The sequence below is a fragment of the Dunckerocampus dactyliophorus genome, chromosome 19 (genome assembly GCF_027744805.1).
Source record: "Dunckerocampus dactyliophorus isolate RoL2022-P2 chromosome 19, RoL_Ddac_1.1, whole genome shotgun sequence".
NCBI classification, from domain to species: domain Eukaryota; kingdom Metazoa; phylum Chordata; class Actinopteri; order Syngnathiformes; family Syngnathidae; genus Dunckerocampus; species Dunckerocampus dactyliophorus.
The window spans coordinates 14,061,444-14,088,287 of NC_072837.1; the positions used below are offsets into that span (position 1 = coordinate 14,061,444).

The window sequence follows — 26,844 nt, forward strand, 5'->3', positions numbered from 1 at the left end:
AATGTTCTCTTGGCGTGGACGTCCAAGCTGACGTGGTTCTCCTGGTGGACGGGTCCTACAGCATCGGCCTAGCCAACTTCGCTAAAGTCCGAGCCTTCTTGGAGGTGCTGGTGACCACCTTTGACATTGGACCAGACAAGGTCCAGATCAGCTTGGTCCAGTACAGCCGCGACCCGCACACCGAGTTCTTCCTTAACACTCACCACGACCTGAGTGGCGTGGTCAAGGCGGTGAGGTCTTTCCCGTACCGAGGTGGCTCCACCAACACGGGCAAGGCCATGACCTACGTGAGGGACAAGATCTTCCAGCTGGCTAAAGGTGCACGGGCCAACGTTCCTCGAGTCACCATCCTCATTACGGATGGAAAGTCTTCAGACGCCTTCCAGCAGCCGGCCACCAAGCTGAGGGATGCTGATGTGGAGATCTTTGCGGTGGGCGTGAAGGACGCCGTGCGGTCCGAGCTGGAGGCCATCGCCAACTCGCCCGCTGAGACGCACGTGTACACCGTGGAGGACTTTGACGCTTTCCAGAGGATCTCTAAAGAGCTCACGCAGTCCATCTGCCTGAGGATCGAGCAGGAGCTTCGCAACATCCAGAAGAGACGTAAGTCAGCCGCCACCATTTTGTTCCTTCTGTCTGATGCAAAAGCAGCCGTGAAAACACTCCTCCTCTCTTCATGTGCTCCACACATGGTGACCTTTGCAGCCGTGATGTCAGGCAGAGTTCCTGCACTGGAAAGAGGACAAGTGGGTCAAGTGGCGCTTGCAGACATGTTTTAAAAGCTGTCTGCAACGCCAGGTGACTGTGTAGGTGTGTCCTACGTGTCGAGGCAATAAACAAATGCTGACATGCATTCCTTGGAGCCATTAGTCGGCCGGACCATCTGCTCGTCGAGTTCCAACATGCGACATCTGCTCGTTTAGAGTTTCTCCACTTATGAGAGAGACTCGCATGCTGGAAGGGCAGATTTCTTCTACAATTATATCATATACAGTATAATATGTCAACACCAAGCCTATGATATCATATACAATATCATGTCAACACCAAGCCTATGATATCATATACAGTATAATATCATGTCAACACCAAGCCTATGATATCATATGTTATGATTCATGTCAACACCAAGTCTTCACCACTTCACACAAGCTCTTTGAATGAACTGCAAACATAGATTATTACGGCAGTCACATCTACTGTATCTTGTCTGTCACATATATCTATCATGTTCACATCACAGCACATCTATCACACCACTGTCATCTACATGACTGTGACATTCACATCTATCACATTTCCATCTATCATATCTACAGTAGATCAATCACATCTCCGTCATGTGTGACTTCCTGCAGTTTTTTTTTCAATTTTCTTGGCAGAGCTCAGCTAGCAACGTTTGCTAGCTAGCAGAGTAGTGATGGTGATGTTTGTACTTGTAGTTAGTAGTTTGTGTTTTATTGATGCTTGTTTGAACATCAGTGTTCCCCACAGGGCTGCAATCTATTAGTGGCGGTGGAGGTGACGTAATGACGGCGTTGTCTGACTTGCACAAACGTCCAAGATGCATTTGTATGTAATTGTAGTGGACGTCTTCTTTTGCCGCTTCTTCTTGTCTTGTTTTTTTTTTTTTAATGTCGCAAGCAAGACAGAGGCGCTTATTAGTGCTTTGAGAGCAGCACCTGCTGCTCGTTGAGAAGAGCCATACGTGCTTTCATGTTAGATTCTCTGTTAGAAAGCCCAACATTTAATATGTTATAATGTTATAATGTTTCATTAACTTTTTCATGAAGATTTCGCACTTTGTTCGGCGGTCCTTGAACGCACTACAGTTGCGTGCTGTGAGAGACGCAAAAGTGAAGCCTATACACAGCTTTTTCAGATGCTGCCAAAGCTTAAGAAATCCTCCAAATAGAAGACAAACTGCTTGAACACACACATCTATACCTTTCCCACTCAGACAGCTCACCCTTCTCAAGGCCTCTCCTTTTAGTCTCCAGAGGTTTTTTCACTTGATTTGTTGCAAGTCGCTTTTTTGAAAAGAGTATCTGGAGGGGTCTGATTACTCGCTAAATGGAGCAAACAGTGTTGCAAAGATGTGTATGTGGTGTGCTAACAAGTTACCCGTTAGTTACATATTAGGGATATCACGATCCACATTTTTTGGATTCCGATTTGCCGATCTGATCCGGTACCGATCCTTTTCTTTTTTCCAATAAACTTTTGTTACAAACATGAATTTGTGTAATTGAATATTGCTATGAAAATACTGTAGCTCTTCAAAGCATTAAAAATAATGCAACCAAAGTATTATTGAATTTACTTTTTTTGTTACGCAGCATGACCAACAATATTGTTGGCTTTTGGAACAAACCTCTGAGTCATGTCGCTAATCCAATAAAAGATAAAATTATAGGGTAGGACAAATCTCTGACAAGATCAATTTGGTGTGTGATTTAGAATATATGACTTTTTTTTTTTTAACAAACTCTTCAGCGCAATAGTAATTTATTGGCGGTCCCTAGTGTAACCAAGCAGCGGTTTAGAGCAGCACTTCGCATGCAAGCAGTGGCGGAGCCAGAGATTTTTTGTTGGGGTGGACAATAAGGTGATACCTGATATGTCGAGATGGCCAGTGGGGTGGCTGGAGAGTGAGCAAGGGTGGCCACAGTGGCTACGTGGTGGCTGTGGCCACGTAGCTCCACCACTGCGTGCAAGCTCCCTGCACAATGGCAGAGCAGTCCGGGCACAGTGAAGGGAAAGTACCGCTGTAGCTCTGGAGCCGAATATCCAACGTCCAACATGAAACTAACTTCACCACGGTACACTGCAGACATGTCTGCATGGTGGTGTTGCGTTTTCTATTTTCTTGCGGGTGGCGGGAGTAGAGTGGCAACCAGCTTTGAGGTGCATTACCACACCTACCATGTTGGAGTGTGGCCCACAGTTAGGAACGTGATACGGCAACCGTATCGGCCCGATCTCGTGGCGGAAGCAGATATTATAAAAATACAGTGGATCGCCAGCCGATCCCGATCCTGAAGATCGGTCAGGACATCCCTATTGCATATTATAATGTGTTTATGAGCAAAAGCAAACATCTATTTGTGGCGGGCAAATGTATGGGAAACTCTGAACTTTGTAAAGCTTGTCTAGTGTAAATGTGTTTGACCTGTCACCTTTTCACATGTCTTCAGAGCTGGTTCAGCCCAGAGGCCTGTCCTTCTCCGAGGTCACCTCTAGAAGCTTCCGCACTTCCTGGGAAATCGACGCCACCGACGTGGAGTCCTATTTGATTCAGTTCAAGCCTGCGGACATCCCTGACGGCCATTGGGTGTCCATGTCCGTCCCCGGGGACACCCTCACTGCCGTCCTCCCCTACCTCACCCCCATGACCCGCTACCAAGTCAACATCTCTGCTCAGTACGAGCGAGGCGACAGTCTGCCTTTGAGCGGCTACGAGACCACCCTGGAGGGTAAATGAGCTTCTCAGAGAAGCAGCTCTGTGGTCCACAGGTGAAATTAAAGTGTTGACTGTCGCTCGCAGAACAAGGTCCGGTACGCAACCTGAGAGTGTCGGAGGAGACCACGGACAGCTTCCGGGTGTGGTGGCAGCCGGCGCGAGGAGCCGTCATCCGCTACCGCTTGACCTTTGAACCTGTTGGAGAGGCAGGTGCCAGGGCGGAGGTGACCACGCTCGGCGATGAGACCGACATTGTGCTGCAAGGCCTCCGACCTCGGACCACCTACCTGGTGACCGTCACTGCCGAGTACCAGTCTGGGTCTGGACCGCCACTGCAGACGTATGGCACCACCAAAGAAGGTGAAGATGCACTTCTTGTTAACATGGTGCCACTCCATGATGTATGATGCCTCTGCTGCTGATGCTAATGTTACTGTTGTGTTTTATGTTGAGTGTTTTGTGTGCAGTAATCATCACACACACCACTTGCGTTAGTGTTTAGCTCCAACGTTGATTTGTTGACAAGCTCACGTCATGGTGGAATGTCAGAAAAGCCAAAGATTGTTTCATAGAGAGGCTTCAAACTTGTCATGTCTCATCAATGGTTGAGTATCAGTGGGAGCTTTTTACATGGCTGTGTCTCAAATGGAATACACGTTAATATATAATATATATACAGTACTGCGTACACTGTCTACATAGATCCTGACTGTGTGGAGTCTGACGATGGCCTAGTGTTGTCCCACATCAATTACTGTACACTTGACGATTGTCTTCCTCTTTTTCTGTTCACTACTCTCCATCAGCCACCATTATTTCACGTTAATCCGTGCCCCTCCGCTATGTAGCCAAGATGGCGACTATTGAGTGTCCATCACTGCACACCCACCAGTTTGAGTGTTTTGAGTACAGTGTTCCGTTGTTTATGACGGGGATAGGTTCCAAAAATAGCCCGCAATAAGTGAAATCTGCAAAGTAGCCAACTACATTTTTTTTTACAATTATTATCTATGTTTTACCGCTGTAAAACCCCTCACCATACACTTTATACACTGTTCTCAGACAGGCATTAACATTTTCTCACATTTCGCTCTTGTTTAAACACTCTCAAAGTTCAGATTTTGTTTGAAATTTAATGATCAACCTTAGAGGTTGGACACAAGAAATTAAGTGACTCACATGCATTTCCCATGACCTCCAATGACCGTTCCTCTTTGTCCTAGCGCTGTTCGGCTGTAGTATCCTTCTTAAAACATATTGCTCCTGTCGTTGTATTTTTCTCACTCGGTTAGCTTCTTCTCGGTTAGCAAGCAGCTCCACTGTTAGCTAGTTTGGTAGGCATTACCGTCACAACAAAAGACTGCACGAAGGAGATTGATTGGCATTGGTCTATAGCCAATCAGGACGCAGAAGACAATGGGCGGTGCAGACAGAAGAGAGAGACACCGCTGCCTGTGCTTAAAGCACAGAATTGCAATACTCAGCTTCACACAATGCAATTATTCTTAAAGGGCCAGGCTCGGCCTGTAATAGCGTTGATACGCTGTAAAAATAAATTAAAAAAAAAAAGCACTAAAGTTGCACAAAAAAAAAACGCAAATCAACGAGTCCACGAAAGGTGAACCGTGATGGAGCGAGGGAACACTGTACAACATTCGGGTACGGACAGTTAGGAGTGGGAATCTCTGGCCACCTTACGATTCAATGCGATTACGATTCAGAGGCCTGCGATGCGATGATAAAACGATTATTGAAACTGCGTCTGGATGCATCTTTTTTTTGTGATCAATAGTTTGCACATTTTTTCATGCAGAGGTTTTTTCTATACATAATTTATTTTTTACTATACTATAATACTATATTATATTTGTCGTGTTCCCAAAATATTGTAAGCTTGTATGACAAAGCTTGCATACTGTCTGGCTCTTATCCAGCTCATTTTTACCTTCAACTGCGTGAAAGCCAAAGTGCTTCCAGACGCTGGCTTTAAATCCAGCGGGTGCGGGTCGGAATTTACGCTCAGCCATTCTGGTAACGTCTTACACTTAAGTGCACCACTGTCCTGGCGGGACTTCCGCTCTCCTTCTTTTTGTTCTGGCTTTTTGTTCCGTTTTTTTTGTTTCGTCACCATGGATTATTGACATTTATGAATTGATTAATAATCGCCAATGTCTGCATCGTGATGCATCTAAGAATCGATTATTTCCCCCACCCCTACTGACAGTGTACTGTATTTTGCTGTATTTGTCAGTGTGAACATACTTATGCATTTAAAAGACTAGGTATAAGTACATAAATTCACCACTTGAGACACAGCCATGTTTGTTTTAAGGTGTGTCAGCAGTTAGTTAGTCCACCTGCAGGTAACAGTTCCTCCTGTCTGCCACTCATTCAAACATTCCCCAAGTGTCACACGTGGTGAACCTGAGTCTGCCGTGTTGGCTTCACTCACAGTCAGTGAAAGGAATTAAAAACAGACGGAAGCTCAGGAATTCTGTTATGAAGATTGTGAAGAAAGAAAAAAAGCACAGGACTTTCTGATGAATTTGAGGTGAACTGCTGACATTTTCATGCTTGCTTGGAATGAAGCTGGCTCGTGGCTCCAATGCGTCGTGTCCGTTTGTTCCGCTGTGTTGCGTTCACGGAGTGCTGGATGTGTTCTGAGGCCTTGGGACATGGAGTATTCTTCACGTCACATTTAGTGAGGGGAACTCTGCTCAGCCAGTTTGTGTGTTGGAGGCTGAACACAGAATGTGGAACGTCAGAAGTCGTATCAAGTGATGCTGGAGAAAATGCACACGTTGTGAAGTACTCTAGTTTTGTCTGATCCCAGACTCAGCTGTCGTTTCTTTCAAAGCTCAGCTGGAGGAAGCCCAAAAAGCACTTCCTGATTGCAGGACAAACGTGGATGGAAAAGCTTTGAAGAAGAGGGAATAATTGAAGTGGAACAGTCCAAATGAACATCATTTTGGTGTTCGTGCATCTTTAGAATTGTGAGAAATTAGGAGAGACTTCCATAGACTCGGTCCTTTTTGTCTTCTGTTACAAGAATTGTGTAGTAATAGTGCTTCGCTGATTTGTGGTAGCTTGCCCCCGCGACCCTAAAGAGGAGAAGCGGTATTGAAAATCTATGGATGCATGGATGATCACATGACAACATGTGATCAAGGAAAGTAGTGCACTCCACCAAGCAGAGCCTTCCATCTCACCTGTGGAATCTTCTGTGGCGCTGTGTCCCTCTTGTTTGGTCCCTTGCTGACTTTGATGAACTGGCGGTTTTAAAAAGATAACAACACTTTTCCCCATCTGGGCCACCCGCGTAAAAAGTGCTGAGTCATCCCGGGCTCCTTGGGGTTCTTTAAATGTCTGATGGAAGATGGAACGTGTGGAGGAGCCAAGTTTACATAGCGGAGGACGCCAACAGACTTTCCACTGCAAGCAGCGTTTTTCACTCATGCTCACTGAAAAACCTGCGCTCAATCTTTTCTGCTGCACAGAAACAAGCCAACTTCATGTTGCGCGTGTTAGTTTGCCATTGGCGAGCCGTTCGCAGCCTTTTCGGCAAGGTTTATGTATACGTGTGTTTTAGTTGTCATCTGGTCAACCTGTGAGGAAACTTATAGATTTCATTGATTCCTGTGAAACGTTCACCAGCTAACTGCCTAGCGACTAACGGACTCAGGCTGGCCAAAAACCACACAACTTTCATGACTTTTCACCAAACCACAGTGATTTATTCACCACCATCAAATGTTTTTCTCTTTGTATTCTGGGACTTAGTTTCCAATCACTCATTGAGAAACAAGACCAGCATCAACAAGATGAAATACATTTCAAGATGTCTTCAATTAAACCGTGGAAACATGTCTGACTGCATTTCACATGCTGTCTGCACAGCTCCACATATTCCATATAATATTCTGTGTAATATTCCACATAATATTCCATGTGCTATTCCACTTGCTATTTCATGTGCTATTGCATGTGATATTCCATGTGGTATTTTATGTGCTATTCCATATGGTATTTCGTGTGGTATTCCATACAATATTTCATGTGATATTTTACGTTCAAGATTCAAGAGAGTTTTATTGTCATGTGCATGGTAAAACAGCAGTTATACTATGCAATGAAAATCTTATTCTGTTCATTCTCCCAAGAAAAGAAAGAAAACACAAGAAAGAATAAGAACATAAGAAACATAAACATATATACCAATAAATTAAGCAACAGCAACAGAAGAGACATTAATACAAATAAATATACAAATAAATAAATAAATAAAGTGCTATGAGTGTGTGCGTGTGTTGCGTGCGGCGTGTGCGAGTGCTTCGTTGAGAAGCCTGAGGGCCTGTGGGTAAAAGCTGTTTGCCAGCCTTGTGGTCCTGGACTTCAAACTCCTGTAGCGTCTGCCTGACGGTAGGAGTGTGAATAATGAGTGTTGTGGATGTGTGCTGTCCTTGATGAGGTTGTGTGTTCTGCGTAGGACTCTAGATTTACAGTATAAATGTCTTGCAGTGAGGGGAGGGCTGCCCCAACAATGTTCTGTGAGGTCTTGATCACCCGCTGGAGTGCCTTCCTATCACGTGTTGTACAGTTACCGTACCAAACAGTGATGGAGGCGGTAAGGACACTTTCGATAGTGCATCTGTAGAAGCAACTCAGGATTGTGGTGGACATGCCAAATATCCTCAGTCTTCTCAGGAAGTACAGTCTCCTTTGGGACTTCTTCATAATTTGTTGGGTGTTGTGACACCAGGTGAGGTCCTCGCTGATGTGTGTGCCAAGGAACTTGAAGGTTTTCACCCTCTCCACCTCAGTCTCATCAATAAATGTGGTATTCGTGCGATATTTAATGTATTATTCTATCTAATATGGCCTGCGATATTCCATTTGATATTCCATGTCGTATTCCCTGTGATGCTCCATATGTTATTCGACGTGATATACCGTGCGATATTCCATGTGGTATTCCGTGCAATATTCCAGGTGATATTCCTCATGATATTCCGTGTGGTATTCCTTTATATGTTCCATATGCTCTTCCATGCAATATTCTGTGTGATATTTTGTGTGGGATTCCATGCGATATTCCATGTGGTATTCCATATGGTATTCTGTGCAATATTCCATTTGATGGCTGCCAGCGGCTCCCAGCAACGAAAAATGTCCAAAGTTTTGGCGAGGGCCCAGTAGTGTCAAAATAAAAGCCCAGCTATCTGGTGTATTTTAGGAAAGTCAGCGTTTTTTGTTTGGGCTGGTGCACGTTTCCTTTTCATTTGTGAGCCACGGGAAGATAATTTGCTCAGCCAGACATCTTTTATGTGTTATTGTGTTTGTGTGCAGACACACACTCTGTCACAAAGCATGTCGATGCCACCCACAAAGATGTCTTTCTGTTGTCACGCTTGGAAAACAAATCATTTCACGCGTGCTAAAAATATCACCAGGTCTCAGCGGGGTCTCGTCGGGTCACGCTGTCGCTCGTCTTCCTCGCCTTCCTCGCCACTGCCTAATGTTTCTTCCATGGGCCTGCGGGAACGCCAGTGACTTTATGTCTGCCTGCTGCGCTCTTGTGGCGTATATAAATCTTCATCTCAACGTCTGCTTTAGTTCACAGGTCAGCTGAGGATAGGATGAACTAGTATAGAATTCATGTCAAGGATGGCTTTACATACTAAACCTTTAAAAGCATTTTAATATCTCACATGTCTTTTTGATTTTCTGCTTCTAGAGGTGGGTCCTCCTAAAAACCTGCTGACTCGGGACGTGACCGACAGCAGTTTTTCCGTGTGGTGGACGGCCGCCCCTGGGAACGTCAGAATGTACCGAGTCCGATGGCAGTCCATGCATTCCCAAGAGTCTGGTGAGAAGATGGTCCGAGGGGACGAAACCAACACCGTGCTGGAAGGTCTGAGCCCCGAGACGCTGTACCAGGTCTCTGTGGTCGCAGCCTATGAGCACAAAGACAGCGAGGCACTCTCTGGACAGGAAACCACTGATGGTGAGTGGCCTGCTGAACACACAACAACACAACAACCAGCTTGGACCCCCAGAATGTAGCATTATTATTATTATTATGATTGTTATTATTATTGTTATAACACGAGGGTGTCCAAACGTTTTTCACCGAGGGCCACATACTGAAAAATGAAAGGATGCATGTGGCACTTTGATGTTTTGTAGATATGCTAAGAAGTTATATATAGACCCTTTCCAAAAAATTAGAATGTCATGGAAAAGTTGTTTAATTTTCATAATTCTATTCAAAAAGTTAAACTTTCATAGATTATAGATTCAGGGCCCACAATTTAAACGATTTCAAGTGTTTATTTATTTATTTTTACGTAATTTGGGCTTCCAGCTCATAAAACCCACGAAAACAGGAATTCAAAAAATTAGAATACTGTGAAAAAATCACCATTTACTTCTCAGTTTTTGCAGGAAAAAAAGAGAAAGAAATTAGAATCACATCAAATCAATCAAAATATGGTACTTTCAAAACGATATGTCAATCTTCAATACTTGGTTGGGAATCCCTTTGCCTTAATCACTGCCTCGATGCGACGTGGCATTGAAGCAAATCTGCCTGTTGCATTGCCTGGGAGTTATGGAAGCCCAGATTTCCTTGATGCTTGCTGTCAGCTCTTCTTTGTTGTTGGGTCTGGTGCCTCATTTTCCTCTTGAGAATACCCCATAGATTCTCAATGGGGTTTAGGTCCGGTGAGTTGGCTGGCCAGTCAAGCACTGTGATGGCATGGGCATCAAACCAGGTTTTGGTGCTTCTAGCGGTATGGGCAGGGGCCAGGTCCTGCTGGAAGATGAAATCTGCATCTCCATACAGATCCTCAGCAGAAGGAATCATGAAGTCCTCTAAAACATTCTGGTAGACTGTTGCGGTGACCTTGGATTTGAGAAAGCAGAGTTTACCAACACCTGCACCGGACATTGCACCCCAAATCATGATGGACTGTGGATATTTCACACTGGACCTCAGGCAGCTTGGGTTCTGTTCCTCACCCGTCTTCCTCCAAACCCTTGGACCTTGATTCCCAAATGAAAGGCACTCTTTACTTTCATCGGAAAAGAGGGCCAACAGTCCAGTCCTTCTTCTCCTTGGCCCAGTGGAGACGCCTCCTACGTTGGCTCAGGTTCAGAAGTGGCTTGACCCGAGGAACCCGACAGTTGTGGCCCATCTCCCGGATGAGTCTGAATGTGGTGGTTTTTGAAGCTGTGACTCCCGCCTCATTCCACTCTTTCTGGATCTCTGCCAGATTCTTGAATCTCCCCTGTTTGATATTCCGCTGAAGCCCACGGTCATCTCTTTTGCTGGTGCATCTTCTCCTGCCACATTTTGCCCTTCCTCTAGACTTTCCATTGATATGCTTGGACACAGCACTCTGTGAACAACCAGCCTCCTTAGCTATGAACTTTTGTGGCTAATGATGGTCTTCTGGCCAGTTGTCATGTCTGCAGTCTTCCCCATATTGAACCCAACTGAGACAATTGAACCAAACTGAAGCAATTTAATGACAACTGGGGAAGCCTGTGCAGGTGATTTGAGTTTAGCAGATGATTAGTGTGTGACACTCAGTTTAAAACATTCATGCCCTGCAAAATTTGGGCTGATTTCTTCACAGTATTCAAATTTTTTGAATTCCTGTTTTGAGCTGGAAGCCCAAATTATGTAAAAATAAACAAATAAATACTTGAAATTGTTTAAATTGTGGGCCCTGAATCTATAATCTATGAAAGTTTAACTTTTGGAATGGAATTATGGAAATTAAACAACTTTTCCATGACATTCAAATTTTTTGGAAAGGGTCTGTATGTAAAAAACAACTGCAGCTCATCTTTGTGATACAGGCTAAAAAGCATATTATTAGCATGAACTTTGGTCTTTGCTTTTTTTTTCCATTTGCTGTTTTTAATTATTCAGATATTTCAACTTTCTTTGATCATACATTTTCCAGTAAATTTTATTCTCGTAGTATTATAACTTTATTCCCATAATATTTTGAATTTATTCCATAATATTTTGAATTTATTGCCATAATATTATAACTTTTTTCCCAACCTATTGTAATTTCCGGTGTATAAGCCGCACCGACTAAACTTAGAGAGAAAACCAGATTTGTACATACACTCAACAAAAATATAAACGCAACACTTTTGTTTTTGCTCCCATTTTTTGAGATGAACTCAAAAATCTATAACTTTTTACACATACACAATAACACAATTCTTCAGAAATATTGTTCACAAATCTGTCTAAATCTGTGATAGTGAGCGCTTCTCCTTTGCTGAGATAATCCGTCCCACCTCACAGGTGTGCCATATCAAGATGCTGATTAGACACCATGATATCCAAGTTTGTGCACCATGATTAGTGTACAGGTGTGCCTTTGACTGCCCACTATAAAAGGCCACTCTGAAATGTGCAGTTTTATCACACAGCACAATGCCACTGATGTCGCAAGATTTGAGGGAGCGTGCCACTGGCATGCTGACAACAGGAATGTCAACAGAGCTGTTGCTCGTGTATTGAATGTTCATTTCTCTACTATAAGCCGTCTCCAAAGGCGTTTCAGAGAATTTGGCAGTATATCCAACCAGCCTCACAACCGCAGACCATGTGTAACCCCACCAGCCCAGGACCGCCACATGCAGCATGTTCACCTCCAAGATTGTGAGACCAGCCACTCAAACAGCTGCTGAAACAATCTGTTTGCAAAACCAAAGAATTTATGCACAAACTGTCAGAAACCGTTTCAGCGAAGCTCATCTGCATGCTCGTCGTCCTCATCGGGGTCTCCATCTGACTCCAGTTCGTCGTCGTAACCAACTTGAGTGGGCAAATGGTCACATTCGATGGCGTCTGGAACGTCTGAATGGGAGCAAAAATAGGAGCAAAAACAAGTGTTGTGTTTAGATTTTTGTTGAGTGTATAAGCCGCATAAAATGGCATATTGTGGCACACACGAGTCCGTGAGGACCAGGCAGCTCTTTATTTGACAGGAGCCAATCATGAGCTATGAGAAAACCTACGAGCTTATCAACCCATCGGAAATCGCAGCAGATGATTACTCAGTATAACAGTCTGACTCACGGTGTCATCTTAAATAGAAGGCTAAAATCATCACACAACAACTTAACACTCAAAAGGTAGCTAGGAAATACAAGACAAGTACCAATACGAGTTTAAAATAAATAAGCAACTCTTCTAACTTCTTCCTATAATGCATTTCTTCCCAGCAGAGCAGTTCATTGGCCATGGCTGCCGGGGTGCTGCAATGATTCATTCAGCTCCCTTGCTCATGAGCTTCCTCTGGTGGACACAGGAAGCTGAGTGAATCATTGCAGTGCCCTGGCAGCCATGTGTTTCCTCGTCTCCCGCCTCCAAACAGGCACTCTGTGCAACTCTGTACACTGCTTTTAGCACCTTGGAGCATTTGTTCCATAGAACAGCTGAATGAACGAAGTGAGCCCTTTTGTCAGTCATACAGTCTTTTTGTCTCAGTGGGTGAAGGCAGGCCAGGAGCATACACACAGAGTGCACAAGAATGCAATGTAATAGAAAGTATATTGCAATACATTGTCTTATATTTTGTATATTTTTTAAATTTTATTTGTTTTATTAGTAGTAAAGTTAAATTTCTCGTTCTCATGTATCACCTCGTCTTGCGAACTGAGTGTCACCACTATTATTCGTTGTTTTGTTTCAACTTCAAAATGTTTGAACATACCTCATTGACCTGGTCATTATATTGATATGCTTATTGTTATGTTTACTGTCGATGCTGGTAATTTTACGACTTCATGTATTTAATATTAATGGTGGACGCAGACTCGGCTGTCAGCCATTCCTGTGATTACTGACTCTTAGGCTTCTTAAAAGTCCTCCTCACCACTACTAACATTTTGCCGCGTTAGGAGCTCTCTTGTGAGCAACTTTTGTCTTAGCAAGTAAACATTCTAAGAAAAATCTTAGAATCTAAGGAATTCTAAGAATTCCAATCCAAGGAATTCTAAGAAAATTTTTTTTTTATTCTAAGAGTTATGTCACTAGGGGCTATTTTTAGCCTTAGGATGCTTTGTGAATACGGGCCGCTTATTCTCACTAGGATCGCGGGTATGCTGGAGCCTATCCCAGCTGACTTTGGGCAAGAGGCGGGGTACACCCTGGACTGGTTGCAAACAAACACTCCTAACAATTAACAACAATTAACCTAACATGCATGCTTTTGGAATGTGGGAGAAAACTGGAGTAGCTGGAGAAAACCCACGCATGCACAGGGAGAACATGCAAACTCCACAAAGAGATGCCCAACGGAGATTCAAAACCAGATCTTCCAGATCTCTTGACTGTGTGGCCAACATGCTAACCACTTGGCCCTGATCTGTATGCTTAATACGTAAACCAGGGCTGTCCAAAGTGAAGCCCTGGGGCCATTTGTGGACTGCAGCAAATTTTTTAATCGGCCAGTGGCACACTGGCACAGTGGCACACACAAATAAACAAAAGAAATGTCCAGGCCAGTTTTTGTATAATTTGGTTTTAATGAAAATGTTGCCAGGCTTCTTGTACACAGTATTTTACAATATTGCGTGTGACAAACTTGTATTTTGTATTTTGGATCACACAACCAACAGCATATATGGCGCTACTTAGTGTACACAATACTACGGTATCCCTTACGTAAGGCTTATTCATTTGGCAAACTCACATTAGAAGCCCCCCCCCGTGGAGCCAGGCCTGGAGATGGGGCACAAAGGCAAGTCTGGTGATCGGATCCTCAGCTGCAGAAGCGATCTCTCGGTACGTGGAAAGTCACCTCTATGGTGGGGAAGGAGCCTGAGCTGGTACGCGAGGTGGAGAAGTTCCGGCTAAATTTAGTTGGACTCACCTCGATGCGTGGCAAGGGCTCTGGAACCAGTCCTCTTGAGAGAGGCTGGGCACTATTCCACTCTGGCGTTGTCAGCAGTGAGATGCGACCGGCAGGGGTGGCAATTCTTGTTGCCCCCTGGCTCAAGGCCTGTACATTAGAGTTTAACCTGGTGAACAAGAGGGAAGTTTCCCTCAACCTTTGGATGGGGGGGAACGGGTCCTGACTGATGTTTGCGCTTTTGCAAGCACACCAAGCACAAGGATGTCCACATGTGAACTTGGCACCAGGACACTCTGGGCCGCAGTTTGCTGATCGGTTTTGTGGTCGTATCATTGGACTTGTGGCCATATGTTTTGGACACTTGGGTGAAGCGAGGGGTGGAGTTGGCAACCAATCACCACCTGGTGGTGAGTTGGTTCCGATGGTGGGGGAGGATGCTGGCCCAAACGTATTGTGAGGGTCTGCTGGGAACGTCTGGCAGAGTCCCCCGTCAGGCGTTTCAACTCCCACCTCCGGCAGAGCTTTGACCTTGTTCCGAGGGAGGCAGCGGACATTGAGTCAGAGTGGGCCATGTTCCGTGCCTCCATTGTCGAGGCGGCTGATTGAAGCTGTGGCCGTAAAGTGATCCGTGCCTGATGCAAACGTCAGTACATTATGAATAACAAAAAAAAAACTAGGCTGCCCTTATTCACAATTGCAGTGTCAGCGAAATAATGTTGCAATTGGACGATGTATCTGGGTTCCAAAGTGCGCAACAAAGCACGAAAGTCCTGCTTCTCAACAACCGTATATGAACACAAATCTTTCGCAGTAAAAGTTGGGATTGACTTTGTGATTCGCTTTGCCTTTTCCAAGTTGGGTGGAAAATTTGTTATCACCTGCTTGATGGTTCTCTGGTTGGCAGCAACTTCAGCTGGCTGTTTTTCCAGACAGAGTGCTTCCAGACGCTCGGGTCAGAGTTTACGCTCAGCCATTCTGGTAGTGTCTTACACTTGGGTGCACCACCATGAACTGTCCGGGTGGCACTTCCACTTTCCGTCTTTTTGTTCTGTTTTTTTGTTCCGTCAGCATCGATTATTGACATTTATGAATCGATTAATAATTGTCAATGCCCTAACCGGGGTGGTGTCCCCCTTTTTAATAAGGGGGACCAGAGAGTGTGTTCCAACTATCATTGGATCACACTTCTCAGCCTTCCTGGTAAGGTCCAGTCAGGAGTTCTGGAGAGGAGGATCCGCCGGATAATTGAATATTGAATTCAGGAGGAGCAGTGTGGTTTTCGTCCTGGTCGCGGAACTGTGGACCAGGTCTACACTTTCAGCAAGGTCCTTGAGGGTGCATGGGAGTTTGCCCAACCAGTCTACATGTGTTTTGTGGACTTGGAGAAGGCATTTGACTGTGTTCCTCAAGGAATCCTGTGGGGAGTACTTCGGGAGTATGGGGTATCAGCCCACCTAATTCAGGCGGTTCGTTCCCTATATGACCGGTGTCAGAGTTTGGTTTGCATTGCCGACAATAGATAGATACTTTATTGGGTCTCTGCTTTTTGCAGATGATGTGGTCCTGCTGGCTTCATCGAGCCGTGACCTTCAACTCTCACTGCATCGGTTCACAGCCGAGTGTGAAGCGGCTGGGATGAGAATCAGCAGGTTGGAGTGTCCTCTCCGGTTCAGGGATGAGATCCTGCCCAAAGTTTAAGTACCTTCCCTCACTTGTTCACAAGTGAGGGAAGGATGGAGTGCAAGCTTGACAGGTGGTTGGTGCAGCCTCTGCAGTGATGCAGACTCTGCATCGGTCCGTTCTGTTGAAGAGAGAGCTGAAACGAAAGGCAAAGCTCTCAGTTTACCGGCCGATCTACATTCCTACCGTCATGGTCATGAGCTTTGGGTAGCAACCGAAAGAACAAGATCGCGGGTACAAGCGGCTAAATGAGTTTTCTCCGTCGTGTGGCTGGGCTCTCTCCCTTAGAGATAAGGTGTGAGAAGCTGTCATTAGGGAGAAACTCTAAGTAGAACAGCTGCTACTCTGCATTGCGAGGAGCCTTTTGAGGTGGCTCGGGCATCTGGTCAGGTCTGCCTCTCAGACGCCTCTTTGGTGAAGTGTTCAGGGCACGTCCGACACGTAGGAGCCCTCCAGAAAGACAAGGACAAGTTGGAGAAGCTATGTCTCTCAACCGAGAGGAGTTGGACGAAGTAGCTGGGGAGAGGGAAGTCTAGGCTTCCGTGCTTAGGCTGCTACCTTGTAGAAGATGGATGGATGGATATTAGAATGTTAACCTCATTCCGCCGACTCGGGTGCCCAAACAGTTGGTTCGTCAGCCTTGTGGTGTTATTAATACCCCTAATTGTGTATTTATTACAAAACATTGTTGTTAGCATGCTATCAACTTCCACCCAGAATTTCTTGTCCCCCAACTCTGTCGCCTGTCTATGATGTCATCAGCAGTTGACTCTGTAGTTCTTTGCTAACTAACACATTACGGTACAAGTCTCTGCTTTTTTTTATTAGGGTTAGGATTAGGGTTGTTCATGGCTGCAAAATAACCCACTATGGGGCCAAAGAAAGTTGAAATTTGTCGGATAAATGGATGATACAAATTTGAAATATTATTTGTATTATTTTGGCGTGTTTTCGTGCATGTGGAGTACCCCAAATGGCCAATTATAGAGAGAGAGAGGCATACTACTACTACTACCACTAATAATAATAATAATAATAATAACAATAATAAACGGATACATTAGGGGCTTTGCACACTTTTTGCCCTAACAATAATAACAATTTACTCTGGTGCAAAAAGAGCGTGTTTCATCAGCTTTGATGTTGACATGACTATCAGTCATTGCATTTATTAAAAAAAAAAAATAAACACATTCTTTTCCAGCCAACAGGTATGTCAACATGTCAGAAAACATTCATACAACACACATACAACACAGATAAAACATGGATCCAACAGGGAAACATTTGTCAAACTGCATGTCAGCTAAATGCAAGTAGCGTTGAAATAATTGAACACATGTCTTCACTCAGTCAGTCAGACGTTCCACAGCATTTTTCCAGCACTAAAAGGCTTTAAAGTACTTTGACAAATTTTCCTTCATCTGATGAAGTAATGAATAATTGCCTTTCATGGGATGTGCTTGCAATGTGCTGATGTCTTCACTCTATGAATTATGAGGAGCTAAAGCGAGGTCTTTTTGTCCTCGTGTGCTTGCAGCCTCCGCCGAGGTGAAAAGGCTGCGTGTGTCGGACGAGACGGAGCGCAGTATGAAGGCCACGTGGCTGCCGGCGCCCGGCAAGGTACTCCACTACCGTCTCAAGTATGTTCCCAGCGCTGGGGGAAGGGAAGTGGTCCTCAAGATCCCAGCGGGGGTCACCTCCTCTGTCCTGAAGAGGCTGCAACCTTTGACCTCGTACAGCATCACTGTCCATCCCGTCTACAAGCGCGGGGAAGGAAAAGCAAGGCAAGGAGTAGGAAGCACACGTACGTTGGCCATCGTTCAACATCACATCACACAAACATGGCAAACGTTTTACTTTCAAACCACCACATCCATCATTGAACACACACTGCTCATAAATATAAATAATATATTACTGCATCTTTGCCTGCACAAATGAATGAAAGAAAACACACAATAATGTTATGCTAATGCTAATGCAGTGTTCTCGATAAACACCACTGACACTGAATCACATCAGGCATGCAATGTCGCGTTCTACCACTTAGAAATAGCATAATACGAGTGCACTGATGAAAACAATCAACTTGTGGACTCATGAGAGACTCGTTTTCATATGGACTGGCCAACCGTCCAAGCCTTTGACGTTCTGGCCGGGTTCTCGTGTTCCAGTGTCACCGTACAAGGCTCCAAGGAACCTGCAGACCTCAGAGCCCACCAAGACCAGTTTCAGGGTCTCCTGGGACCCGTCACCCGGCAACGTTCGAGGCTACAAGGTGACCTTCCATCCCGCTGGGGATGATATCGACCTGGCCGAGCTGCTGGTTGGCCCCTATGATAACACTGTGGTTCTGGAGGAACTTAGGTGAGAGCATCTTAGCATTAGCACGAGACATGCTAATAATAACACAAGTAGCTGGCATCAAGAAGTGTATGTGTGAAAAGGTGTAGATGTAGTTGTAGCTTTATTCCATGTGGGAAAGTATTGGCAAAGTGGGAATAACAGGAATTCTTCTTGTGGTTTGTGTCAGGGCGGGAACAAAGTATAACGTGGCGGTGTTCGGAATGTTTGACGGAGGAGAGAGTTCGCCTCTGGCGGGAGAGGAGAAGACGACGCTCTCTGACGCTCCCGAGCCGCCTGCGTTCGGTCCCTCTGGTAAAAAAATGACGTCTCCGACACACTTCCTACTACAACACACGGGCCGGTTCTGGTTGTTCCTCAGCAGCTCGTACCGGCCTTGACTTCTCCCAAATCAGCGCCAGAGGGTTGAACTTGGCGTTGTCGGAGGCAATTAACATCAGTGACACTGGAATGGCGAGATGAAGCCGGCCGCACATGATTACGATTAAGGCTAATTACCGAGAGCTGTTTGGCTCACCTCGTTTCTCTGTCAGAGTTAATTGATGTGCAACTGAACAGATGTGCAGAAGCGTTGACACTCATGTTTGGGAATTGCAGCACAAGTTACATATTTAAGGTGGCGTCGCCATCACAAAGATCTTTCACCGATCAGCTCCCTCGGGAGTCCCCGCTGCCCAAATGTTGATTTTTTTAGGAATGCCACCACTGTCATCTTGTCCCAAGCTGGAAAACACAATTACATGCTATTAATGATGCTCAATCCCTGCAACCCTTGACATGCTTGCGGCCTGGAAAATGTTCCTCAGACCCCGAGGAAGTGCTGACCCTGGGCGGGAATTCCGTCCGTAATGGGGAGCAGACAGCCTGCACTGCAAAGAGATGGTTCCATTGAAAGCATTCATTGGAGCATCACTAACACTAATAATCCAAGCCATGTGAGCAATGTACATAGCCACTATGTTTACATGCACTAAAAAACATCACATATTATTATTATATATATTATTGCATGAATTAGTACTTTGGTCCATGAACACAAGAACTAGTTACAGCGTGGTGCTCTGCAGAAGAGGACGCTATGTTCTCAATATCTGCCGCACAAAGTTGTCTCAATGGCTTGACTGTGGCGACCATCATTAAGGAATAAGATGGTATCGTAACGTCTACACGCGCGTTATAAGGATGATCAGGAGGTGGTCTATCAACAATCTCTTTACTGGACAAACAAAACAGGCTACTGTCGGCCCAACCGCACCAAAACAACATCAGCAAACTCAACTGTCCTCTTCGCACGCAGACACACAAACAAACACACACACACACACACACACAGTCAGGATTCATGTCACGTTCAAAGATGGTCGGAAATCACAAAAGTCTGTCACACTACAGTATAATTACAGTAACTTCCAGGCCACCAATCGTTTGAAAGCGACAGTAATAACAAGGTTATATCATGGTGCTATAAATGCTGCTGATTCCGATACCGATCATTCAGGAGTGAGCTCAACCGAAACCAATACCAATCTCATGGCTTAACTGTACATTTTTCAATGTATTTATGATGAGTGCTCTTGGCCATGCCGTCGTATGGGGGGAAAAGTTAGGACAATTCCCCCAAAAATAGGTAATTATTAAAAAATAAACCGGGGGTGGGGGGGCAGAATTCCTGGCTGCACCCTTGCTATTGGCTATATGATGTGAAAAAATGACCCATAAAATGACCTTAATTTCGACAAAAACCTTCTTTTACTTACTATAACTCGTGAAACTTACACTTCTTCTTTAAAGACACTTTTGATGTGAGAGTACATTGTCTGATACAGCTCTAGCAGTCTGTGAAATATTTTCTTCCAGGTAGCAGGTAGTGGGGCTCCAAATGAGAGAAGCCGGTGTCTTCCACCGCTGAGAAAGGTTGTTCATCTAGTCTGATGAATTGAATAATCTTTCGGGTTATTTGCTTAGCCTTCTGACTCTCACGACCATACAGGCGAGTGTTGCACAGAGACACGCTTTGAGCCTCAAAAACTCACAATACTCCGTCAAGTGTTTGTTTTTCAAGTGCTGCATTAAATCAAAGCTATTTATTGTGCTCCCCCCGGTGAGATATTTTATGTGGCATGTGTTGCAGGATGCAAACTTTACATCACTCTCACAAATAGCAGATTAGTTCCACACCGGGCATGACAGACATGTTTGTTTTGGTTTTGCGGCCGCACGCCTGCGCAGTGTGAAGGAAAGGGCGAAGGGGACACTACCCATGATATTAGAGCACGACATTATACTGCACACAGGGTTCTTTGCAGGCTGTGGGCTGCAATAGTACGAGCCACAGTTTGTTTTTTTTTTGTTTTTTTGATCGCCATTGAAAGTCATGAGATCACATGCTTTTCCGTGGAAATCGGCCAATACTGATTGCTGGCCAATCGATGGGAGCATCCATAGTCATAACTAAGACAACAATTTACACCTCATTCACAATCCATACCTTTAAAATATTAGCAGAAAGTTTGTGTTTAAATAGTCAATTCATCACATTTGATTTAATCCTTGCCATACATTTACATGTAGCATTCTCTTCCTCACACAGGTAAACAAGCTGAAATGACCAACATCGCCCCCTAGTGTTTAGGAAGCACGCAGCGTTTGTCCAAGATGGAGTTTAGAGCTCATACTTCACATAAAAGTGTTTGCATCTGTTGTGGTCTAACCTGTTTTCAATCGCACACACAGGCTCCAGTTTTTCAATGGCCGCCATGCAGCGTCCATTTTTCACTCCAACAGGTTACCTGCAGTGATAAAATGATGGGCTCTGAGGAAGAGGAGTCCCAACGCATCACTGATACGCCTCATGGCCGAGACGTTGCTGGATGTAAAAAAAACAAAAACAAAGCAGATGTTGTAAAATGTCTAAGAGCTGCGTGTGATCTGTTTTGATGTAATGCCATGTCAAACTTCCACTCCTCCTTCTTTCCTCTATCTTTTCCCACCTTGTCCACACAACCTTCCCAAACATTGGACAGCAGCCACGTATGACAGACCTCAGCGCTCAGCCTTGTCGTTATGTCTTTGTCCATGCAGATGCACAATGTAAGACCGCCGCCAAGGCTGACGTGGTGCTGCTGGTGGACGGCTCCTGGAGTATTGGCCGCATGAACTTTAAAACCATTCGCAACTTCATCGCTCGCATGGTCAGCGTCTTTGACATCGGTCCAGACAAAGTCCAGATTGGTACTTCCTGTTCATCAACCACTTACTACTACTACTACTACTACTACTACAGGCCCAAGCCTAAATAATCTTCCTAATTTATTGTTCATCAGAATGTTGGACAGAATTCATTTATTTAGATATTTAGGAGCGTCAAAATCACCATGGGACACATTGCAGTTATGGTTACCCTCAGAGGGCCGCCTGCAACTGTGAAACCATATGAATGTATAATCGACTCATGACAAATTTGATTATTATCATTTACACTTTGTATTGTTTTACCAACAAATTTACATTGAAATAAGTCAAGGTGCCAAGCGCAAATTTGAGTATACAATTATATTACAATTCCAATAATAATAATAATGTTACTAATAAATAATTATTTGATTAAGTATTAATTCATAAATAATACAAAATAATGATTTATAATTGGATGTGACAACAAAAAATTAGAGCTTTTCTGTCGATATTGACAACAAATTACGTGTCCAAAAGTGTTTTTTTATTAAAAAAAAAAATATTTTATTAAAAAAAATATTTGTTATAAATATATTTAAATAAGTAAACAAATATATGTATAAAATATTTTTTTACAATAATATAAAACATAATAATTAAAAAAATACTATTTTAAAAATAGCTTTGAAAAATTATTATTAATAATAAAATGAAATAAATACAAATATTTTTTCAAATAATAAAATAAAATAAGTGTCTTTTTGACATGCATTACTTCCAGGCTTTTGAGGACCACATAATATGATATGGTGGGCCGAATCCAGCCCCTGGGCCTTGACTTTGACACCTATGATTTAGATGTTCCATATGAGTGCTCTACTCACATGCCACGGATACCACCAGCGTGTCCTTGCCAGGCCTTGCCAAGTCATGGTATCCATCAAAAGATGAGGAACTGTTGCTATGTTCTCTGCAGGTCTGGCTCAGTACAGCGGAGACCCCAAGACCGAGTGGCACCTGAACGCTCACTCGACCAAAGCATCCCTGCTGGATGCCGTGGCCAACCTGCCCTACAAAGGAGGAAACACCATGACAGGTGACAGGATAGCGTCCTAGTTGGGAATTGCTCCAAAAGCTGAGCGATGAAACGTCTCTTCCTGTACTGCAGGCATGGCGCTGAGCTACATTCTCCAGAACAACTTCAAACCCAACGTGGGAATGCGTGAAGACTCTCGTAAAATTGGCATCCTGATCACGGACGGAAAGTCGCAGGACGAAATTATCACCAACTCGCGGAACCTGAGAGAAAACAACATCGAGCTCTACGCCATTGGTGGGTCACCATAAGGCAGAGCTAACACTTCCATCAGGAAAACAATATTCAACAAGCACTCGTCTATTTTTAATTTCTTTTTTTTTCCCCCAGGCGTGAAGAACGCAGATGAGAATGAGCTGCGGTCCATTGCCTCCGACCCCGATGAAATTCACATGTACAACGTCAACGACTTCCAGTTTCTGCTGGACATCGTGGACGACCTCACCGTCAACCTTTGTAACAGCGTCAAGGGCTCAGGTGGACCCAAATTCATCACATTATTCAAGTGCACATATGTGACCCCCCCACTCATTACAACATGAAATGTTTAGGTACTCCCCACTAATGAATGACAATGAAAGATAATTGTTAGAAAATCAACCTTTAGCCTGATCGTCAGGCTAGCGCTACAACCGTGCTACTGTGGCACCGCCTACATCTGTAAAGTGGCAAGCGATGGTACGCGGCTCTGCTGTTCCGCAGGCCACTAGGTCGTCCCAGCTAGCAGGGGGAGATGATGCAGGTGTTTCTACATAATCCACACTGCTTGCCTGTCATCATTTGTTACCATCAAATATGCATCACCTCGTTGTTTGAGTGTATTGTAAGAAAGTTGAGTGTAGACTCTTGTGCTGCTAGCTATGTCAGGTTGTTACAGCGTACATGTGTGCTCTATGCTGTACGTTTTATGCTTTATGATCACATATACATTATTATTGACTTTAGGTGAATCAAAATGGCTTTCCTGCAAAAAAAAAAAAAAAAAAAAAAGATCTATTTCAGAGAGAAACATCACGAATAGGTGGGATTTCCAAATCCGGAAACACTGCATGGGGGTGCCAACTTTACAGTGTCTATATCCCACCAACTTCGTGCTCCAACGTTGCAAGCCACACCCCATGCAACACAAGTACTCTGCATTAGTTATGTTTTTTGTCAGCTAATGGTAGCTGCTAATGCAGGGCTTCCACTAGGATCTTTTGAAGCTGTGGTGGTGGGCTGCATGGGAGGCAGACTGCCGCCGCTGTGTCGTGCCGCTGCTGCGTTTTTTTAAATATTCAAATTTACTGTTGGTAATAATGTCAACAACATTAGGGTCGTTTTCACAGGCTTGAACAACAGAGAAATGCATTAATTAAATGCATTTCTCTCTTGTCTTTTCTTCCACTCCTTATCTGTCACGTGCCAACAGGGCAGACAGGTGTTTTGAGTGCATGTATAAGAAATAAAAAATACAAAGTGTAGTGAAAGGTTTTTATGATATTTGATAGATATTTTATTTCAAATGAATTGTGGTCAATATGTAAATAGGCTATACATGTATCTACAGCAGGGGTCACCAATGTTTTTCCTTGTGAGAGCTACTTTTACAAAATGAAAATGAACAAGAGCTACTCATTTTTGAAACATTTATTTTCAGAGCTTATTTTAAACCCAAACAAAGCGAATATGCTTGTTTTACCAGAACATTAACAAAATGCTGGTGTCCACAACTCACATTTTGTATTTCAGAATGCATTTCTTTCTACTGTTCTTTCATTATTAACTGAAAACCTAAATGAAAAGCAGGCTTGCGGGCACCTCATGTGGTCGTGGGGGGCTACCTGGTGCCCACGGGCACCACGTTGGTGACCCCTGATATAGCATATAGTGTATGTCCATTCATACACTGTATTACTTAACATTGTTTTACGTTAAAAACCCAAAAACAAACTCATTTGTGGCGGCTTTTATTGTGCCGTGGCCCCCCATTACATGTAGTGGAAACCTTGTGTTAGCTATTATTGAATGTATAGCCTATCATAACCACACAATGTCAGCAAATTGTCGCTTGCTTCTCTGAGACTGCTTTTGGGTGTGTGCTCGTGCCGCAGACATGTACACGTATACCGACCTGCGGTGAGTGAAAGTCACCTTTAATGTTGCTGTTGTTGTTCCTCAGTGTGATGAAAAGTTGTTTGTGTTGTGGAATAATTATGACGTCATTGCACCAGACTAGTAAAGGATTGCATTATAATGAATATAATAAGCCAAAACTAGAGTCACTAACCAAGTTCTGACCTGGTTGCCATAATTCTGTGAATGCCACTGAGTCAGATTTCCACTTTCCACTAATTACTGGTCGTGCAGCACAGATGGAAACCTTTGAAAGTTTGACTGTCTTTAAGAGTGACAAGTTAACATTTTTGCAGTTTTACGGCTGCTTTTAAAAGCAGTGGAGGGGGCGTTGCATCTCATGGAGTGAAGTCATGAATTCATATCTATAAGGCATGTATAGCCATGCGTATGCTCGCTGGCTGGAAGACAGAATGAAAGCAGAATAAAGCACTCAGAAGGTGATAAAGTCCGCTGGTGGAACATTCCGCCGTGTAAATCACTTTTAAGAGGAAGTACAAGCGTGATTTACAGCACAGGCTTTTGGAAGAAAGTCCTCATGTCAGATTTGTGGCTGGCGAGTTCGCCACTTGAACCGCTTGACGAGTCGTATCATGTGTGCTGGTGCCCCCGCAGGGGAAGAGCTGGAGGCGCCCACCAACCTGGTGACCTCCGAGGTGAGCCACCACTCCTTCCGCGCCACCTGGACCGCGCCCGACGCTCCCGTGGAGAGATTCCGTGTCGTGTACGTGAGGGCGGCCGGAGGACCCGCACAGGAGGTATGTCATAACTTGAAAATATATCCTGTAATTTACAGGTGATCTAAGTCCCCTTGCATAGGCTCCAACCCCTACCTTGACTCTGAATAGCAAAAGTGGAACAGAAAATGGATGAAGTTAAAGCAGGGTTGACATTATGTTCACATGTGTCTTATATTTATTATTTCTTGCTCCATCAAGGTGAAAAAGACACCTTATCTACATTTTCTCCAGACTTATGAAGATTCTGAGGTGCTAGCATGTAGCTCAAGAATCTGCTTGTTGAACACCTGCTCTCAAGTGCTGCTGATGGGGAACTTGTTGCATATCAAATGAATCATATGCAGATGTCCCAGTGCAACTTTTAGACTTCTGATACGATATTGCAGCCTTGAATCTCGGCCAATACCGATATTGATCCAATATCAACACAAATCATACATACTTTTGTTATTTATTTTGTAATCTGGAATGTTGGAAAAGCACGAGTCATACTCGTGACTTATTTTGTGGTGTGGAATGTTAGAAAAGGCTTGATCAAGTCATATTACTCTGAGAACAATGGTCTGCAACAGTTGGTATGAGAAAAACTCACCCATTTACATCTTTATGCATGTGGTGTATAGTTTTCGTAGTGTCCTTTTGTCCTTTTGTAGTGACAGCGAGGCATAATATGGCAAGGCTTAAGGTGCTCAGTGAACCGTTTAAACCCGACATTACTCACCACCGACAGGGACTCGCTCTTTTCTGTTATGGCTAATGACTTTTTGCTGTGCCGTGGGATGCCGCTTTATGTGCGCAATGTGGTTGGTCGTATTAAACTTTCCCACTTCTGTGACACCACGGGAAACTTGTGCATGACAAGTTTTGCACTCAGCTGCGACGTCTTTTCCTGCTCCTTGCTACTTTGTTAGCACACTTGCAAACACTGTTGTTGTGATCACATGGGCTCTATCCAGGCGCTGCTGGATAGCTGTGCTAGGGCGATGTCTGGAATCGACTGCTTGTATCGGAGGGCCAATAGCGGAAATTTGAGATGCAGCCATATTGTTTTTTTCAACAAAAAAAAAATATTCCCATTAAGTTCAGTCATTGTCTTGTTCAGGTGGAGTAAAAAACACTTCACGTCTTGTCAGATGGAGACTTGGCTCTGTTCCATCCTTTTGTGCTTTTATTGGTAGGAGAGTCTGATTACAGTCAAGCAGAGATTCCTCTGGATCCACTTAGTCTGAAGTTCTAGACCTCACGCCATGAGCAGAGAGCTTTTTGTCTCTGGTATGTTTACGTTCTCCGTAAAACACTTGACTTATACCACATTTACAT

General features: G+C 44.1%; 1 protein-coding gene across 4 annotated transcripts in view; it reads left to right on the forward strand.

The window, feature by feature from the left end:
- Positions 1-26,844, forward strand: part of col12a1b (collagen, type XII, alpha 1b) — a 71,258-nt gene that overhangs the window by 7,495 nt on the left and 36,919 nt on the right. For all 4 annotated transcript variants that reach the window (XM_054762549.1, XM_054762551.1, XM_054762552.1 and 1 more), the window contains 12 exons: positions 1-603; positions 3,198-3,476; positions 3,548-3,823; positions 9,198-9,467; positions 17,573-17,839; positions 18,210-18,402; positions 18,569-18,693; positions 21,481-21,630; positions 22,550-22,669; positions 22,742-22,906; positions 23,000-23,146; positions 25,400-25,542. In XM_054762549.1, coding sequence (XP_054618524.1) covers positions 1-603; positions 3,198-3,476; positions 3,548-3,823; positions 9,198-9,467; positions 17,573-17,839; positions 18,210-18,402; positions 18,569-18,693; positions 21,481-21,630; positions 22,550-22,669; positions 22,742-22,906; positions 23,000-23,146; positions 25,400-25,542 — 2,738 coding nt within the window. The remainder of the gene's footprint in view (positions 604-3,197; positions 3,477-3,547; positions 3,824-9,197; positions 9,468-17,572; positions 17,840-18,209; positions 18,403-18,568; positions 18,694-21,480; positions 21,631-22,549; positions 22,670-22,741; positions 22,907-22,999; positions 23,147-25,399; positions 25,543-26,844) is intronic.